Source organism: Colobus angolensis, unplaced genomic scaffold (assembly GCF_000951035.1).
Source record: "Colobus angolensis palliatus isolate OR3802 unplaced genomic scaffold, Cang.pa_1.0 Scaffold271, whole genome shotgun sequence".
Lineage (NCBI taxonomy): Eukaryota > Metazoa > Chordata > Mammalia > Primates > Cercopithecidae > Colobus > Colobus angolensis.
The window spans coordinates 1,787,600-1,808,634 of record NW_012115944.1 but is presented as its reverse complement, the minus strand read 5'-3'; the positions used below and the strand labels follow the sequence as shown (position 1 = coordinate 1,808,634).

Below are 21,035 nucleotides of genomic sequence, written 5' to 3'. Positions count from 1 at the left end.
GTTTCACCGTGTTAGCCAGGATGGTCTCGATCTCCTGACCTCGTGATCCGCCCGTCTTGGCCTCCCAAAATGCTGGGATTACAGGCTTGAGCCACCGCACCCAGCCGCTGCAGGGATTCTTTGATCAGAGAGAGACACTAAGTGAAAAGTGGTATCTAGAGCTCCAGACTGTGATCCCTGTGCTGAACTGCTGCTTCCTTGGGGGTTTGGGAGGGGATGGTCAGTCAGGCCAATAGTCTTTCCATCAGCCTGCTCAGATATTACAGGTCTTATACAGTAAAACATCGTACCCTTATAGCCTAGGAACTTAATGATGTTGAAAATTTCATACTCTACCTGCAACATCTGTGGCCACCAAGACTGGGATGTCCTTTTTCTTAAAGTCTGAAATGACCTTGTTTCTCTCACTCTGATCCATATCCCCATGGAGCAGCCCAAGATTATGACCCTCCTGTTTAAGGTTATTCGCTAGCTCTTCAGCATTGGCTTTTTTAGTAACAAAGAGGAGGACACTCCCTGAAGAGGTAAACTCTACCAGACGCCGGGTAAGCCAGTTCCATTTACTAGGTCCAGAATGGAGAATCTCCACAATCTGTGTCACATCTTCATTTGCCTGAGAAGGAAGAAATGAAACAGATGATTGTGACACTCGAGTCACAGGCCACCTAAACAAGGACTAGCATTATATTTTCTACCTGCATCGAGAAGACCTTCAACAATCCAGTACTCCTTGTGCCTTCCTTCAGCAAGTCAAGTGCAGCTCAAAACTCACCTCTCCTTTTCAATCACCTTGCTCTCCGCCTGGTGTACGTACCTAATTTGTATGCCCCACTACTTTGTAGAGCTTTCCTTAACAATAACCATGGCAAGCAACTGAGGGATTCTCTAAGCAGCCATAACTGAATTCCAAGTCCCAATTCAGAGACATTTTCCATATAGCGCATATGTACAGGTAAGAAATGAAACCTGATTTTTGCCAGGTCTTTCAGGTCACCTTTTTTCTCCTGGGTAGGCCCCTCCCACAATAATGAAAACGTCAGTTCCAACCTAATACACTGTAGTATGCTTCCAGGCAGATCTTTTTGTCTCTTTGAAGCCTTTTTAAAACAATTATAAAGTTTTGAGACATTCAGTAAAACAAACAAAAAAACAAAATGAACAAAATCAACTCGTACCCATCACCTAGCTTCAATGATTCCCAATATTTTGCCAGTCTTCTTTCTGTATCCCCACAACTTGCAAAATACCAAATCTCAAGCATGTTGCATCTATAAACATAACATCTTTTTTTTATCTCAATAGTGAGAAATTAATTCTGTGTTCCATAATATGAGAAATAAACACATTAAGGTCCCATCCAGCCCTGCTTAGGGTTACCTCTCCAATATCTCCCTGCACCACTCGAATAGGGTCGATCAGGATGTCTCTGGCCAACTTTTCAATCTTTTTCCGAAAAGTTGCACTAAATAAGAGAGCTACAAGATAAGATAAATTCTGTTAGAGAAACGGTATGATATCTTTATGAATACCCATTAAGCTTCTTTGGCATTCAGGATTATTCAGTTTTTTTTACATAGGCTCACCTGAGCTTTAAATTTAGTTTAAAAATTGATTCACTAGAGAAAGATTTGTTCTTATTCTATTTTTATTACATTTTTAGTTAAGACAAGTTGTCAGTATGGTTCAGAAAAAGACTCTTGATCTCAAATCAGCAGATCTGTACTGTTCATTGCTTCTACCCGCTGATAAAACTGTATAATTCTGGGCAACTTATTTAATTTCTGAGGCTTGCTTTTATCATCTATAAAAAGGAACAAGTTATATCTAGTGCTAAGATCCTGTCCAGCTCAGATAAACTCATTACCTCCCTCGTTACGGTTCTCACCAAAACACACATGATCATTTTTATTTCCATAACTCTGAGTGCTTATAAAATAAATAAGTGTCCTTTTTAGTACAAATTTGGTTTAATGAAGGTGCTTCATACATACTCTGCCTGTCAGGACGAACATGACTTGCTATGGATCGAACTTGGTACTCTGGAAGAAGCAGAACAATAAAATTAATATTATAACCTGAAATACAGTTTGGGAAGCCTGGAAAAAGCCATTTTAGTAAAAGTCTTCACAAGAAGTTGTAAGAATTAAGAAAATTAGAAACCCCAGGCCGGGCGCAGTGGCTCATGCCTGTAATACTAGCACTCTGGGGGCCAAAACAGGCGGATCACTGGATCACTTAAGGTCAGGAGTTTGTAACCTGGTCAACGCGGCTATCTCTACTAAAAATACCAAAAAAAAAAAAAAAAAAAAAAGAACTAGCCAGGTGTGGGGTAGGTGTCTATAATCCCAGCTACTCAGGAGGCTGAGGCAGGAGAATCGCTTGAAACTGGAAGGAGGAGGTTGCAGTGAGATCGCACCACTGCACTCCAGCCTGGGCAACAAGAGTGAAACTCTGTCTCAAAAAAAAAAAAAAACGAAGCTCCTAGACATATCGTTCAGTATAAAAGTGAAAAATTTTCCCTCCATCCAACTGGGCTAGGTCTAGCAGTGTTCCAATCAGTAAAGACAGCTATGAGGATAGGAAAGCAAAGGGCCTCGAATCATCTGACATTCACCTACCCAAGTACACAGACCTTAACTCTATGATCAAAGGCATATGAATAAAAATAAAGACAGAGAAAATATTCCCCTTATATACAAAGGCACTTTGAAATTTCCTCAACCCAATAAAACCTAACATACTTTTCCAGAGAAAACTCGTAAAAATGTTCATCTTAGCTATATTTCTAGTCTAACCCCATCCAGGAGTATTTTTAGCTTCTCTCATGCTGAAAAACTATTCTAGAAAGACATGGGAAAAAAACTAATATCATGAGGATGGGGAAAGAAGAAACTGGTATTCAAGGCATACCAAATCCCATGTCAAACATTCGATCTGCTTCATCAAACACAAGGTAAGAGACTCTTTGAAGATTGGTAGCTTTCTTTTTCACATGATCAATCAGTCGACCCTATGAGATCCACAAAATGAACAGTAAGTATAATTAAAGGCATTCACAGGGACTTTCTAAGCAGTTGCACTCCTGGCAGAAAAGTGCTAATTCTCTAGTCTCAGACTGTAATAGATAATGGTCCAATAGCCACGTACCTTATGCACTACTTAGCTCAAGAGAACGGAAATTTTGAAAACTCAGTTGGCTTCTTCATTTACACTGTGATTTAAATTCTGTGGGAAAGTGGCCAGAAGCATGTTTTGAGGCATTCTAAAGTGACCTGATTTAAAGCATAATGACAGGTTTCAATGTTTACACTCTTCTAGGCTGTTCCGACCATATGTATCTTTCTGATTCTTGATGAACTTGGCAATCATTTTGTGGGAGAAAATAAGAAAAACTATTTGACATAGAGGGGAATTTGTAGCTACTAGCCTATATGTCACAGAGACTCTTACTGGACTGCTAATTTAGCCACCAATCAACATTAAAACCACAGGCTGCCATTCATCAATATATTTTCAACCCTGCTTTTACTACATTTTAGGGGAAATTCTCTGCAAAACTAATCATGTTTTCCATACCGAGGGAGGCTGAGAAGCCATTTAAACACAAGGCATACTTACTGGGGTACACACAACAATCTCTGCCCCCTCCTGAAGGGCCTTGGCCTGCTCCCACATACTCCCTCCTCCATATACGGCCACTGATCGAAGATTATATGCTTTTCCAAACCGCTTACATTCTGCATGGATCTACAAAGTTGTGAATAATATATTAACAAACTGTGACACTAACAAATACCTCTGTCACAACTCAAACGAAGTTCTGAAAAACAGAATGTGATGTCATAAAAAATCAAAACCTAGAACAATTTCATTCATAAAGGTATAAATGAAAAGAATACCATTAAGGCATCTCAAAAGATTATATAAAATCTTCCTTTATTCGTTTTACCCCCTTCTCTTTCTGATCCTGTCACTGCTTTTCTACTAAGACAAAATGAATTCATCCTACAAAAAAACTGTCAGCTTATAATACAAACAATTCCTGTATCACAGTAGACTTTTCCTCTTAAAAACAGTAGTTGTGGCTGAGCGCAGTGGCTCATACCTGTAATCCCAGCACTGTGGGAGGCCGAGGCAGGCAGATCTCTTGAGGTCAGGAGTTTGAGACCAGCCTGGCCAACATGGTGAAACCCCGTCTCTACTAAAAATACAAAAATCAGCCAGATGTGGTGGCATGTGCCCGTGATCCCAACCTCTCGGCTGAGGTAGGAGAATTGCTTGAACCTGGGAGATGGAGGTTGCAGTGAGCTGAGTTCACACCACTGGATTCCAGCCTGGGCAAAAGAATGAGACTCTGTCTCAAAAAAGCAAATAAATAAAAATAAATAAAAACAGTTTTTAGGGGAAAGTATGTATTTGGTTATATAGGAAATATTTAACACATAATACTTTCCAAGTTTCCTGGTAGCACAACACTGTGAATATACTTAATGCCACCAAACTGTACATTAAAAATGTACAGTTAAGACGCCGGGCGTGGTGGCTCACACCTGTAATCCCAGCACTTTGGGAGGCTGAGGCGGGTGGACCACAAGGTCAGGAGATCGAGACTATTCTGGCTAACATGGTTATACCCCGTCTCTATTAATAGTCGGGCATGGTGGTGGGTACCTGTAGTCCCAGCTACTCGGGAGGCTGAGACAGGAGAATGGCGTGAACCCAGGAGGCAGAGCTTGCAGTGAGCCGAGATTGCGTCACTGTACTCCAGCCTGGGCGACAGAGTGAGACTCCGTCTCAAAAAAATAAATAAATAAAAATAGATAGATAGATAGATAGATAGATAGATAGATAGATAGATAGATAGATAGATAAATGGTTGGCCGGATGCAGTGGCTCACGCCTATAATCCCAGCACTTTGGGAGGCTGAGGCGGGTGGATCATGAGGTCAGGAGATCGAGACTGTTCTGGCTAACATGGTTAAACCCTGTCTCTACTAAAAAATAGAAAAAATTAGCTGGGTGTTGTGGTGGGCACTTGTAGTCCTATCTACCTGGGAGACTGAGGCAGGAGAACGGCGGGAACCCAGGAGGCGGAGCATGCAGTGAGCAGAGATCGCGCCACTGCACTCCAACCTGCGTAACAGAGCGACAATCCAACTCAAAAAGATAGTCAATTTTGTGTGTATCTTATTGCAATTAAAAAAAAAGGTTTCCTGGTCATTCTACCTCACTTGACTGGCTGGTCCCTTGCTAGTCCACATATGGAAGGAGGCATTCTATAGAAAGCACATACCTGCTGGCAAAGCTCCCTGGTAGGACACACAATCACTGCAATTGGTCCATCACCTGGTTCCAACTCCTTCTGGTCCATTATATGAATCAACATGGGCCATATGAAGGCTGCAGTTTTCCCACTACCTGTTTTGGCAATACCAATCATGTCTCTACCACTCAATGCCACAGGCACACCCTGGAGAAAAAGTAAAATATAACCACTCTAAAATTTCAATTCTAAAGGTGTACTGAAGCAAATTCTGGGGAAGGATAAATGACTACTAATGACATTTTTATATGCAATGGAACAAAACATATCCGGTGCTATGTATACTAGCTGTGAAATAGAAGTGTCAATATCCAACATTCTCATTAACTTCTTAATTTATAGGAAATGACATCATTCTCATTATGTGGGTATCAGCCACCACTTACAGAACTGAAACAACTTCATTTTGTTTAAAATACAGAAATGAAAAATCAAGGCTGGGCAGTGGCTCACGTCTGCCATCCCAGCACTTCGGGAGGCCGAGGTGGGCAGGCTGCTTGAGCTCAGGAGCTCGAGACCAGCCTGGGCAACATGGTGAAACCCCATCTCTACTAAAATACAAAAAATTAGCCAGGTGTGGTGGCATGCACCTGTAATCTCACCTACTTGGGAGGCTGAGGCAGGAAAATTGCTTGAACCTGCGAGGCAGAGGTTGCAGTGAGCCAAGATCGCACCATTGCACTCCAGCCTGGACAACAGAGCGAGACTCCGTCTTCCACAAAAAAAAAAAAACCCAGAAAGATCGCAATTTGTAATGAAGCGTTGTTAAAATTTTTAAAATTTTTCTCCCCTTGAGAAGGTACAGACTATCTCATTCATATACAGAAAATGAGAATTTTCTTCATAAGAATAAATAAGTCCCATATACAGATGGGAAAAAGAAGCTAAAGAATTTTCAAGTGATGGACAAAGGAATTCTAGTCATTGACAGTACTAAATTTGTCCATATACAAACCTTTATGGTTACATTTAGGCCTAATAAATTATTTTCTTCATATCATATTTTCAAGATATGTATCAGATACAAAAGAATATTTGCCAGCCATTTAGTGACTTCTTAGAGTAATAAATACCTCTATCCTTATCAGTGAGGTTCTACACTAAACACTGTTTTACTACTGTGATTTGTTTTTAAACTAATATAGTCACAAAAGATTACCCTACTTTATTTTTCTTTCATTATGTTTTACGTACCTGACACTGTATTGGAGTGGGCTGTGTGTATTCAGATTTCCGAATCTGGTGCATAAGTTGTTCGTCAAACCCAAAATGAGCAAAGCTACTTCCTGGTCTAGGAGGTGCAGCACCAGAGACCTAGAGATAGAGACAACTCCCCAGAGTGACTTGTACTTCAACGTTAACAGCATTTGAAGTTCAACAATACTTACCTGGATCTAGCATTTTAGCTGGAATATGAAGTGAAAATACAAGTCTGGGCCGGGCGCGGTGGCTCAAGCCTGTAATCCCAGCACTTTGGGAGGCCGAGACGGGTGGATCATGAGGTCAGGAGATCGAGACCATCCTGGCTAACATGGTGAAACCCCGTCTCTACTAAAAAAACAAAAAACTAGCCGGGCAAGGTGGTGGGCACCTGTAGTCCCAGCTACTCTGGAGGCTGAGGCAGGAGAATGGCGTAAACCCGGGAGGCGGAGCTTGCAGTGAGCTGAGATCCGGCCACTGCACTCCAGCCTAGGCGACAGAGCGAGACTCCATCTCAAAAAAAAAAAAAGAAAAAAAAAAAAAATACAAGTCTGTAAGCCAAAATCATACAATGAAAAGGCAAAACCTCAAATGGTAACAAATATAAACCCCGTATTAAAAACTCCATGATAAATATTCCCAAGATAATTGTCATACAATTTTAAATGATTAACTAAAAATTTATTAAATCAAAATTAATTTTCTCATAACAAACAAAATGGAAAAAAAACTGTTCAATGAACTGGGAAATCATTACTGTTCTTTCTTTTGCCATTTTGCATAAGCATTAACCAGAGCGCAGAAAAAAATTAACGTATCTTACTCTTGAAATGAAAATTCCAAGTGGGCTCCAAATAAGACAACTCTACATATGCTGGCTACAAAGACATAATCTACTGCCTCCATTTTCAGTTGTGCCTGATGAATTAACGTCTCCCTTAGTGACTGATGGTCTAGCCACTGTCAAGCCCTGTTCAAACTGCACTCAGGTGAAGAATGGGGCTTATAATCTCCATTGTGTCCCCTAAAGTGGTAACCTTTCAACGCTCCTCTGGTGATGCTGATATTTCCAATAAGGATTTCACTTAAAAATTTTTAAGTGAAAAAAAAATTAAAGGTTTTACTTAAAAATTTTCTAGGGTCATTGGGGAGGTGAGTACCTCTTGGAAAACAGACAAGTGTACACACACCAAATACACACCCCTCCTGGAAAACAGGAGTTTAAACATCGTGTAGCAACTGATAAGGTGCACACAGGCAAGAAAGTTGTCTATATTAAGAGCAGATAGCATAGCATATTCTTTCTGTGTGTTTCATTTACCATCTATCAGCACCTTAAACCAATGTAGCCAATGTGCAGCTCAAAACTTTTGGTAGGCAGTTTAAACCATTCTGAAATTAGTACATGTATATTTTTAAAAGGTATTAATTTATTCTAATTTTTAAAATCAAGCATACTATATGTAATTTGACAGACAAGTTTACATTAATTTCAAAATATTCTAAGATATCATATGTTAACATCTATTAATTTTGTTTCCTCTTCCTTTAGATGGGGACTCCCACCCTTCATCACTAGCCCATCCAGCACGGAACATACAAAATTTACTGAAATATGAAAGAAGAAAATGATCCTATCCTAAAACAGCATCTAGAAGACTAAAACAATCAAATCAAGAGACGTGAACAGAAGGGACATAATAACTATTCTGGCAAAGACAGTTCAGAGATCACTAGAAAAGAAATTCAAGGTTATTAGTTTAGATAACAATAATACTAAATCTGGACTAATTAACATTAATATAAGAATACTGAGCTTAATGATTGTCTTACCCGAAGATTGAGCTTATGTCGGAGATCTATTAACTGCTGTGGAGTGAGGTTGGTTATCTCTTCATGTTCATTGTAAAAGTTTTTTTCAAATGGTGGATAGTCAATCTGCAGGTCCAATTATTCAAAGTTAGTCTAGAATTCAAGAGTCAATTCTGTAAGTTTGATTTTAATGCAAAATAATCTTTTCCAAATAATACACAAGTAAAGCCATTCCAGCTAGAGAAAGCAAAAAAATTAATTTATTCTCAACTTAGATCCTAAAAAGTACAGCTAATTTGTTTTCTGTTCCTATTTTCAATATAAACACCAACCTACTTCTTTTTTTGGTTGACACACAGTCTTGCTCTGTCACCCAGCCTGTAGTGCAGTGGTGCAATCCTGGCTCACTGCAGCCTCCGCCTCCCAAGTAGCTGGGATTACAGGCATGAGCCACTGTGCCCAGCCTAACACTAACCTACTTCCTAAAGAGACTCTTAAGGAAACCTCGAATTTGAACAAGCTTGAAGCAGACTAAGGAATCTCTATAATGCCAAAGACCTTAGAGGACAGAGAAGATATTTCACCATATAACATTTAAATATATTTTGAATTAAGCTGTTTGACCTAGCTCTAAGCATTTAAAAACATTCCTAATATTTCTTTTGGAGATAGTTCTGCTTTTAGAGGGAGTTCTATTCTGTTTAAAAACATGGAGTTGTTTGTAACTTTTAAAAAATGTATGGTCAAGCAATTCCAATTCCAGAGAGAGTAGTACTCACTTCTATTATTCTTTTCATAGCTTACTGTACTAGGTATACAAAACATAAGCACATCACCACCTATCAATTTGGCTAAATTATTTTTTATAAAAAAATTTCTTTTTCAGTGACAGGGTCTTGCTATGTTGCCCAGGCTAGACTCAAAACTCCTGGGCTCCAGTGATTCTCCTGCCTCAGCCTCTCCAGTAGCTGGGACTCCAAGCATGCGCCACCATGCCTGGCTCTTAAACTTCTTTTTTAAGAAAAATACAAGCACTCTATAGTCAGTTAAAAAAAAAAATCATAATTCTGGATACATAAAAAAAAATTGGCAAGAAGAGTGACACTGTCTTGTATTTTCATAAATCTCTTTATTAATGTCTAACTTAAATAGCTCATACAATATTCAAATTGTTATAATAGGTTGGTTTTATTTTTATTTATTTTTTTTGAGACGGAGTCTCGCTCTGTTGCCCAGGCTGGAGTGCAGTGGCCGGATCTCAGCTCACTGCAAGCTCCGCCTCCCGGGTTCCCGCCATTCTCCTGCCTCAGCCTCCGGAGTAGCTGGGACTACAGGCGCCCGCCACCTCGCCCGGCTAGATTTTTGTATTTTTTAGTAGAGACGGGGTTTCACCGTGTTAGCCAGGATGGTCTTGATCTCCTGACCTCGTGATCCGCCCGTCTCGGCCTCCCAAAGTGCTGAGATTACAGGCTTGAGCCACCGCGCCCGGCCAATAGGTTGGTTTTATTTAAGCCTATAAGAAAATCTGGCCTCCAGGCCAGGAGCAGTGGCTCATACCCATTATCCCAGCACTTTGGGAGGCTGAGGCAGACGGGTCACTTGAGGTCAGGAGTTCGAGACCAGCCTAGCCAACATGGTGAAAGCCCATCTCTACCAAAAATACAAAAATTAGCCAGGCATAGTGGCACACACCTGTAGTCCCAGCTACTCGGGAGGCTGAGGCAGGAGAATTCCTTGGACCTGGGAGGAGGGGGAAGTTGCAGTGAGCCAAGGTTGCGTCACTGCACTCCAGCCTGGGTGACAGAGCAGGACTCCATCTCAAAGAAAGAAAAGAAAAAATACGTAGTTGAAAAAGGGAGGAGAGTATTTTAGTAGCCTTTTCAGATACTTTTTTTTTTTTTTTTGAGATGGAGTCTCCTCTGTTGCTCAGGCTGGAGTGCAGTGGCACAACCTCAGCTCATTGCAACCTCCTCCTCCAAGATTTAAGTGATTCCCCTGCCTCAGCCTCCCAAGTAGCTGGGATTACTGATGCCTGCCACCAATCCCAAAGATGGGGTTTCACCATGTTGGCCAGGCTGGTCTCAAACTCCTGCCCTCAAGTGATCTGCCCGCCTTGGCCTCCCAAAGTGCTGCAATTATAGGCACGAGCCACTGCATCCAGCCCTTTTCAGATACTTTTTATTTTACACTAAAACTTCACAAGTGGTCATTTCCTAAAAGTTATTTTCATTGTGTAATCAGAAACCATATTACTGAAGTTTTTACACTCTGTAACATTATAATCCATTTGTCTATCATGTATTTTGAGTTGAGCTTTCATTCATGCTTGACTTTGTAATGTCATATGTAGATCATCTGGAAAATATTGGTTCACCGAGGTTATATACAGATCATCCAAATGTTAACACATTTCATTATATTAAAAATGAGTTATTAATATCACCATCAATTTTGTCACAATGGTCTTTAAGTACTGAAAAGCTATTAAGCCTACTGTGGTAGATATAAGTTTTCCAAATTCTAAGTTTTGCTTGAAAGCTTGACTTTTTTTTTTTTTTTGAGATGGAGTTTTGCTCTTATTGCCCAGGATGGAGTGCAATGGCATCTCAGCTCACTGCAACCTCCGCCTCCTGGATTCAAGTGACTCTCCTGCCTCAGCCTCCCGAGTAGCTGGGATTACAGGCATGTGCCACCATACCCATCTAATTTTGTATTTTTAGTAGAGACAGGGTTTCTCCATGGTGGTCAGGCTGATCTTGAACTGCTGAACTCAGGTGATCCACCTGCCTCGGCCTCCCAAGTGTTGGGATTACAGGCGTGAGCCACCGCACCCGGCCTGAATTTTGTTATTAAAAAACAAAATTTGGATGGAGTTTCACCAAGTTGCCCAGCTTATCTCAAATTCCTGAGCTCAAGCGATCTACCCACCTCAGCCTCCCAAAGTGTTGAAATTATAGGCGTGAGCTTCTGGCCGAAAGCTTGAATGTCTATCATTGGTAATAAACACTTTCAATTGTTTTCCTTGAAGTGTCATTGATTTTGTCCAGTGAAAGTGGTGTTCTATGAAAAAAAGTAGCTAGTTCACCTTACAACTCAAACACATTAAGTGCTTTTCCTTGAAATGGCTATCATATTTTGGTACACAACAGAAATGCTTTATGCGTACTTCCCATTTTATCACACAGAATAAAAAGACATGTAGATCTAGGGTCATGATTTTAATAATTTTTTTTTTTTTTTTGAGACGGAGTCTCGCTCTGTCGCCCAGGCTGGAGTGCTGTGGCCGATCTCAGCTCACTGCAAGCTCCGCCTCCCGGGTTTACGCCATTCTCCTGCCTCAGCCTCCCGAGTAGCTGGGACTACAGGCGACCGCCACCGCGCCCGGCTAGTTTTTTGTATTTTTTAGTAGAGACGGGGTTTCACTGTGTTAGCCAGGATGGTCTCGATCTCTTGACCTCATGATCCGCCCGTCTCGGCCTCCCAAAGTGCTGGGATTACAGGCTTGAGCCACCGCGCCCGGCCGATTTTAATAATTTTTACTGTTTCATAAGGGCATTCTTGAGTGAAACTGGATTTTTTTTTTTTTAACTGCAATGGTCTCAGAACGGGGAACATGCCTACTAGAACAGTTTGGTGCCACTGGCTTGATTCATGCTAAGGCATCAGCAGTTTTACTTATCACTACTTTTACACCAACAACGCAAATGTTGATGCAGTAACAAAGGAAAATAATCTTGGTATAATGAAAAGTGTTTGGACTCTGTAGGCTCCCTGAAAGGGGTTCTTGGTCCACAATGAGAACCACTGCTCTAGATCTGGAATCATTCGTATATGTGAGATCTCGGCTGATATTTAACCTGGATGAAACATTTATATTTTTTTCAAGTGGGTATACTGATGTCTTCATTCCTTAAGGATCCTGTAATTACTGGTTCCACTTTGAAGAAATAGCCTCTCATCTGCCCCAGATCTGGGACCAACAGTAAAAATTCATAGCAATTAAAAAAACAAATGTGGCCGGGCACAGTGGCTCACATCTGTAATCCCAGCACTTTGGGAGGCCAAGGTGGGTGGATCACTTGAGGTCAGGAGTTTGAGACCAGCCTGGTCAACATAGTAAAACCCCATCTCTACTAAAAATTAACCCAGGAAGCAGAGACTGCCGTGAGCCAAGACTGAGCCACTGCACTCCAGCCTGGGTAACAGAGCAAGACTCCATCTGGAAAAAAAATAAACAAACAAACAAAAATGCATGCCAGGTGCAGCGGCATGTACCTATAGTCCCAGCTACTCAGGAGGCTGAAGTGAAAGGATTGCTTGAGTCCGGGAGTTTGGGGCCAGTCTGGGCAATATAGCAACAACAACAACAACCACCACCAATAAAACAACAACAACAACCAGTAAACACCAGTAAAATGCCCCAAGCATTCCCAGTTTGAAAGAAAGATGTCACGGCCAGCTGTGGTGGCTTACGCCTATAATTCCAGCGCTTTGGGAGGCCGAGGCAGGGGAATCACCTGAGGTCAGGAGTTCAAGACCAGCCTGGCCAACATGGCGAAACCCCGTCTCTACCAAAAATATTTTTAAAAAATTAGCCAGGCATGGTAGTGGACACCTGTAATCCCAGTTACTCGGGAGGCTGAGGCAGGCAGAATTGCTTGAACCCAGGAGGCAGCGTTGCAGTGAGCTGAGATCGTGCCACTGCACTCCAGCTTGGGTGACAGGGAAGGGAAGGGAATGGAACGGAGGGAGGGAGGGAGGGCAGGAGGGAAGAAGGGAAGGAAGGAAGGAAGGGAGGAAGGACAGAAGGAAGGAAGGAAGGAAGTTAGGAGGAAAGGGAAGAGAAGGCAGGAAGGAAAGAAAGGAAGGAAAGGAAGGAAAGGGAAGGGGAGAAAGAGAGAAAGAAAAAAGAGAGAAAGAGAGAGAGAAAGATGTTAAGTATTGGTTCTGGAAAACAAGTACAATTACTTGAAAAAAAATGTTTTAATTCTAAAGTCAAATGTAAGTGATTCGGCTATACTTTTGAACAAGATAGGCTATAAAGCCTCATGGAATTTGTGGCTCAACCAGTAGAGATGACAAGATGCATACGCTCATGATGTAAGAGTATTCCAGTACCGGGAAAATCTAAATGTTAAAGCTGAAGTAAAGTATCAGCTTGAAACAAGAGTAAAATTCAGCAAGAAATACCATACCTCTGAATGATCAATGGGGGGAAGAGGATCAATTATTTTTTTGGTAGGTGCAATTGGATTTCCGTCACTATCATATTCTAGATTGTCTTCCTCTTCCTCCTGAACCATACCAGCAGTTGGGTTTTCTGCCATGTATCGAAAATAAGCTTCCTGCAGGAAAGCACAAAAACATAATCACACCCAAGTACAATTGAGAATGTTTCTGCTCCTGTAGTTAGCGCACACAGTGTACCAGATGACTGCACAGTTAAAATACCTACCAAGTAAGGCAAGACCCTTACTAGCAATGATTCCTTTAATAATAGCAATATTTAGAAGAACAATCAGAAGAAATGAATTAAACAGTTAGTACTACTAAATGGTGCAACTTGTTTAATAGAAGACTTACAAATCTGTCTGTTCCACAGCCTTCCTGGAGTGGGGTGTCTACTAACCCTGCCCAGAGCCGTAGAACACATGCTGTGGCTTTAACAATCCAAGTTTGGAAATTAACACTAATTAGAAAGGTCACAAACCTGGAAAGGGCTACCACTCACTCTGATTCTCATCACTCCGCAACTGAACAATGGGGAAAAAAAGACTAATGGACAGTCATTAACGTTCCACATTGAAATACAAGAACCACAAACAGGACTCTAAGAGGTAGAGGTTAGATGTTACCAGAGGCCATCCATAGATCCCACACTACTCTACTATTTGATTTATCAGAATAAACATTAATTTTGGATTTAAAAAGAAGCAAGCTGAATAAAGCTCGTATCTGTTTTGGATGTCATAGTTGATCAAAAATTCCATCTTCAATATGGGGGAAAGCCATGTGAATCTATGTATTACCAATTGGTCACACAGGTACAAGAGGAGCAAATCAAATGACATTCCTTGCTGAATGTCAGGAATGGCCATTTTGAGTGCAAGGCAAGCTCTAGCTTGTCCTCAGTATAGACTTTGTGGATAAAAATAAAAGAAATACTGCATAGGAACTCACTTGGTCATCTTCCTCTTCAATGTCATCTCGAATACCCCTGGAAAAACAAGCGGAGAAACAAACTTCCCTGCAAATGTTCCACATACCCAGCTCCATTCTTACAGCAGATTAGTGTTGAATTCCACACAGCACAGGAACTCTCAACACTAACAATAACAAAGCAGCAATGAGCACACTGTAAACTATCCACCCATTATATATATATGTGTAGCTTCACTCTATAATCTGCAGTTTGCATTTCTTTTAAATGGGATGATACGATACCCCTAGAAACAGTGGTTACCAACAAGAATATCAGATGTAAAAACCTTCTGAAGACAGATAGCAAATGGTCCTAGATTTGTGAATCCATACAACAAACAATGCGGTTGTGAAAAGCATTTCATACTAAAAAGAAAAAAAAATATTGGATTTGTCATATACTAGAAAGAAGGTCCCAACCTCCTTATTGTCCCCAAAATTTCTAGTTCTAGGGTAAATGGTTTTCAGACAAAAGCAGTTACCTTAGGGATGGGGACAGAGAGAAAACTACATTAACTCCTTTACAAATTTGGGAATAAAACTCTCATTAAACAGCTCACACGGAGAAGGGGATCATCACCACTTGCTGTATCTCTCAGGAGCTATAGAGAAAGTATGGTTGCTCAGTTCCCACAACCATCTGTTTCTAATCAGACTTTCCACCTAACTTAGTGCACTTGCTATTCCTAAGGCAACCAGCAAGCAACACCACCAGTGTAGGGCAGGTGGAAGGGGATACGACATACAGTGAATACCAAAACCACAGCTAAATCTCCATACGAAACAGAAACCCTGGTAAGGGACTGAAGCACTGACGGCCAAGCACAGGGAGAAAAAAGTCCAACCATGCCTGGCAGAAAAAGCCTTAGGAGTTTATTTATCAAGGCAAAGAGTAGACTTCTCTTTCCCAGAAAATAAAGTACTTCAAGTTCTGACTACGGCTGCTACAGCACAACGTCACTCCCTAAATAAAATTAGGTATTATTACAGCCCTCCTTATACACAGGTTTTTATACTGTGAATATTATTTTTCCATCTGTGTTGGTTGAAAAAAATCCCCATGAGTGGACTCATGCAGTCAAACCTGTGTTGTTCAAAGGTTCAACTGTACATAGTTTTCATGATGCGGTTGCCATTACTTCTCATAATCAACCATATAGGCATCAACCTATTTTATATTAATTATGAGACAAACTCAGAAAATGAGCCCAAATTTTAGTAATTATGCTCCCTAAACTCTACTATAATTCATTCCTTGTGTTTACTAAACAACTGTTTATAGTCAAAGACCAAATACTATTCTGCCAAACTGAATGCTTTTCAATTATTCCAAATGCAAAGACTGTTACCATCTCTATTCTTAAAAAAGTATTCAAGATACAGGAGTAACTTCAAGTAAAGTACACAAGTGTACTTCAATATTTTCTCTCTATAAACTTGGGGGGAATAGGCTTTGCAATACTTTAGCGGTTTTCATGTAACCTTTGTGAAGGAGAAGAAAACAACTTACTTTACGTTTTTTCTTTCCTTGTCCTTTTCTTCAAGCCTCTTCATGTCTCTAGCTGCCTGATCCTAATAAAACAAAAGGCTGTATAGAATGACATCAACTAAAAACACTGAAAGAAACAATTTTTAGATCGGAACAAGTGCCATAATAGCTTTAGCCATGTGTTTGACAAGTGCATTTTGATGCCATCAAATTGCATTCTGACAATTAGTTTTCAAAGAGAAATAACTAAATGCTCTATAAACTTGGCTGTATATGGACTGCACAATTTTTATCTGTAATAATGTGCCACACATGGAAAAATGAACAAAAATGCTTGCTTCACAAATACATAACCTTTAGTTGCTTTAAGCTAGTGATAAAATTACAGATGTAAAGTGCTTTCAATTCAGGCAGATCAGCCTTCCTCAAAGTGTAGCTTAAGACCACAAACATCTGACTCTGGAAAGGTGGCTCTCAATCTGGGACAATTTTGCCCCTCGGTAACATCTGGCAATGACTGGAGACATTTTTAATTTTGGGGGTGGTACAGCTGATGGTACTGGTTTGTAGAGGCCAAGGATGGCTACTAAACATTCAACAATACACAGGACAGCCCCACAACAAATAATTATTCAGCGCCAAATGACAATAGTCTCAAGGCTGAAAATTTTGCTCTACACCTACTAAATCAGAATCCTTGGGGCTGGAGTGAGTGAGTTACATGTGGGTAGTTTTTACATTTTTCATAGGTAATTTTTTTTTTTTTTTTTGAGACGGAGTTTCGCTCTCATTGCCCAGGCTGTAAGTGCAATGGCACCATCTTGGCTCACAGCAACCTCCTCTTCCCAGGTTCAAGCGATTCTCCTGCCTCAGCCTCCTGAGTAGCTGGGATTACAGGCATGCATCACCATGCCCAGCTAATTTTGTATCTTTGGCAGAGATGGGGTTTCTCCATGTTGGTCAGGATGATCTCGAACTCCTGACCTCAGGTGATCCACCCGCTTTGCCTCCCAAAGTGCTGGGATTACAGGCGTGAGCCACTGTGCCCGGCCTAGGCAATTTTTATATACCGCAAATTGATGATCACTGATCAAAATTAATCCTTTGTATTATACATTCGAAAATCACGGTCAGGCCGGGCGCAGTGGCTCAAGCCTGTAATCCCAGCACTTTGGGAGGCCGAGACGGGCGGATCACGAGGTCAGGAGATCGAGACCATCCTGGCTAACACGGTGAAACCCCGTCTCTACTAAAAAATGCAAAAAAAAAAAAAAACTAGCCGGGCGAGGGGGGGGGCGCCTGTAGTCCCAGCTACCCGGGAGGCTGAGGCAGGAGAATGGCGTAAACCCGGGAGGCGGAGCTTGCAGTGAGCTGAGATCCGGCCACTGCACTCCAGCCTGGGCGACAGAGCGAGACTCCGTCTCAAAAAAAAAAAAAAAAAAAAAGAAAATCACGGTCAGAAGAATTAAATGATTTTTCTCACATTCTACACAACTTTTCCTCACTATAAAAGCACCATGAGTTTTTCTGGCAATCTCAGATTTTTAAAAATGCCACTATACATACTGTGGCATGATCAGGTGTTCCATCAAACCAAATGTTCCTGATGAAGAGAAATTGTTTTAAAGAGAAGCGCTGCATACAAACAACCTACTTCTCAGAGGCCTGAACCAGCTATAAGATATATTTAAGACTATAAACTGAAGATGACATAAGCAACGTAACATAAGAAACAGGTCACCAACAGTGGTAGAACATATTGTTTAAGCCTACATAAATCCTTTTTCAGAACACTGGCTAAAAATAAATCTTCATCTAGTTCAAGCACTAGAAAAGTTAATACTTTCTATAAAATTTGACATCTGGGCTGGGTGCAGTGGCTCACGCCTGTAATCCCACCAACTTGGGAGGCCAAGGCGGGCAGATCACCTGAGGTCGGGAGTTCGAGAGCAGCCTGACCAACATGGAGAAACCCCGTCTCTACTAAAAATACAAAATTAGCCGGGTATGGTGGTGCATGCCTATAATCCCAGCTACTCAGGAAGCTGAGGCAGGAGAATCGCTTGAACCCAGGAGGCGGAAGGTGTGGTGAACTGAGATTGCGCCATTGCACTCTAGCCTGGGCAACAAGGGCGAAGCTCCATCCCCCCAAAAAACAAAAACAAACAAATAAAAAAAAAATGCCAAGCAAAATAATTTAGCCCATTCTTGGATACTCTCACTCAACTCAGAAAGGGCTATGCCAGTTTGTACTACCATAAATCTACATTTAAACCTGGAAAATCAAGAGCTAATTTTTTTTTAAATTCATCACTAGGGATCCCTCAAGAAATAATCAGATCAGATTCTCTGGGAAACGTAGCCCATGAGGAAATGTTCGTATCTCAGAAGATGAAGAAGAAAACAACGCATACAAGACATCTCAAAGATGACAATTCATTTACTGCCTTTACTCCTAGGGTAAATCACTTAACAGTTTTTTTTTTTTTTTTTTTGAGACTGAGTCTCACTCTGTCGCCCAAGCTGGAGTGCAGTGGCGCGATCTCGGCTCACTGCAACCTCCACCTCCCGGGTTCAAGCGATCCTCCTGTCTCGCCCTCCCGAGTAGCTGGGACTACAGGCGCATGCCACCACACCTGGCTGATTTTTTTTATTTTTAGTAGAGATGGGGTTTCACCATGTTAGCCAGGATGGTCTCGATCTACTGACCTCAATTCACTTATTATTAACTAAATACCTACTATGCTGCAAGACACATATATGCCCTGAATAGTCTGGGTGTTTGGTAAGTATCCTGTATAGTCTGGTAAGTGGTAGAAATATACAACACTGTAAGAACTCAGATACAGAATGATACTGCATAAGGAATATGGTGTTTGGAGGTGAACTTTGGCTCTGCCACCTATTAGGTGTATATTCTTCAGTAAGTAACTTAAGTTGTTGTAAATCAGATGGGAAATTCAAAGACCAAACTGGAAATAAATAAGTAGCCATATTCTTCTACAGAAATGTACTCTAATTTTTCTTATATTACCCTGAGTCTTTTGTTTTCTGATACCTGATAGAGAACTAAGTTCGGAAACATAATTCTCCACCCTAAGAAAAATTACAATACAGAGGCTGGGCACAGACCCACACCTACAATTCCAGCACTTTGAGAGGCCAAGGTTGAAGGATTGCCTGCCTGAGGCTTGGAGTTTGAGACCAGCCTGGGAAAAAACATTTTTTAAAAATTAGCCGAGTGTGGTGGCGTGCACCTGTAGGTCCAGCTACTTGGGAGGCTGAAGCGGGAAGATCGCTTGAGCCTAGGAATTTGAGGTTACAGTGAACTGCGATGGTGCCACTGCACTCTGGCTTGGGCAAGAGACACCGTCTCAAAAGAAAAGAAAAATTACAGTGCAAGAGAAATGACAAATGGTTCTATAAACAGTGGCCTCAACGTTAAGAAGAAAACAGGGATTGATGTAACTATGGTGAGCAAGGAAAAGCATGACTTGTCTAATGTAGGCAGCCATTTGCTCAGCAATAGCCTCTTTCTGCCACACAAAAACACAGCCTTAGTATACTGCCAGATCTTCCATTGTTCAACAGTCTGAACTATTAGACAAAATCCCGATACTAAAAATGTTGGCTCACATTTTAAAAAAGCAATGTCTAGGCCAAACAAAAACACAATAATCTTGGATCATTTATTTCCCTGCTTCCTTGGAGGAGAAGTGTATTCCAGCTGAAGACAAGTAACTAAGGAATCTGAAAGGATTTTATTTCAGAACCAATTAAGTGACAATTTTTCTTTTCTTTTCTTTTTTCGAGATGGAGTCTCACTCTATTGCCAGGCTGGAGTGCAATGGCATCATCTCAGCTCACTATAACCTCTGCCTCCCAGGTTCAAGTGATTCTCCTGCCTCAGCCTCCCGAGTAGCAGGGATTACAGGTGTGCACCACCACGCCTAGCTAATTTTTTTTGTATTTTTAGTAGAGACGGGGTTTCACCATGTTGGCCAGGCTGGTCTCAAACTCCTGATCCACTCACCTTGGCCTCCCAAAGTGCTGGGATTACAAACGTGAGCCACCATGCCCGGCCAATTTTTTTTTCTTTCCTTTTTTTACAGACAGGGTCTCACTATGCTGCCCAACCTCAAGTGATTTTCCCACCTTGGCCCCGCAAAATGCTGGGGGTTATAAGTGTGAGCTATGGCACATAGTCTAAAGTGATAGTTTTTGGTTTCATTTTGTTCTTGAGAAAGGGTCTCACCTTGTCATCCAGGCTGAGTAGTGGCATGACCATGGCTCACTACAACCTCAGCCTCCCAAGCAGCTGCGACTACAGCAGCATGCCACCAAACCTGGCTGAATTTTATTTGTAGAGACAGGCACTTGCTATGCTGCCTAGGCTGGTTTTGAACTCCTGAACTCAAGGGACTCCCGAAATGCTGGGGTTATAGGTATGAGCCACCATGTCCAGTCATCTGAAGTGACAGTTTTTAAGTAAGGAGAATACCATGAAAAGAAACATATTTTGGTCTAATTAACCTGTAGCTGTATACTACCTAATAAGACAGCAGAGAGACTAAAGCAGGGGGAAAATTTACAAGGATGTAAAGTAGGATGGCTACAGTGGCAACAGAAAGGAAAGAACAGATGCAAGAGCTATTATAAAGATTGACAGATTTTGGCAAATGAGAAGAGGAAAGGCAGCATGATGTATGGGAAAGAGCTAGACCTTCAGGACTACTAAGCAAGATAAATTAGATTTGAGTTCCAGGTCTGCCACATTAAGTACCAATATGATTTGGGGCAAATGATTTGAATTACCTTAGGGCTCAGTTTTATTATCAGTTAAAAATTTTTATTTATATATACATTTTTCTGCCTATTTCCCACGATTATTTTGAGGATTAAATTAAATAATAAACATTCCTGATAATCTGCTAAAAAAATGAAAAGGCGGCCGGGCGCAGTGGCTCAAGCCTGTAATCCCAGCACTTTGGGAGGCCGAGACGGGCGGAT

General features: G+C 41.2%; 1 protein-coding gene across 2 annotated transcripts in view; it reads right to left on the bottom strand.

Moving 5' to 3' along the window:
* Positions 1-21,035, bottom strand: part of DDX42 (DEAD (Asp-Glu-Ala-Asp) box helicase 42) — a 49,429-nt gene that overhangs the window by 7,505 nt on the left and 20,889 nt on the right. For both annotated transcript variants that reach the window (XM_011947942.1, XM_011947941.1), the window contains 11 exons: positions 16,047-16,108; positions 14,516-14,552; positions 13,531-13,680; positions 8,357-8,461; positions 6,518-6,637; positions 5,294-5,470; positions 3,619-3,747; positions 2,911-3,010; positions 1,992-2,039; positions 1,378-1,475; positions 337-613 (listed from right to left, as the gene is read on the bottom strand). In XM_011947942.1, the coding sequence (XP_011803332.1) occupies positions 337-613; positions 1,378-1,475; positions 1,992-2,039; positions 2,911-3,010; positions 3,619-3,747; positions 5,294-5,470; positions 6,518-6,637; positions 8,357-8,461; positions 13,531-13,680; positions 14,516-14,552; positions 16,047-16,108 (1,303 nt within the window). The remainder of the gene's footprint in view (positions 1-336; positions 614-1,377; positions 1,476-1,991; positions 2,040-2,910; positions 3,011-3,618; positions 3,748-5,293; positions 5,471-6,517; positions 6,638-8,356; positions 8,462-13,530; positions 13,681-14,515; positions 14,553-16,046; positions 16,109-21,035) is intronic.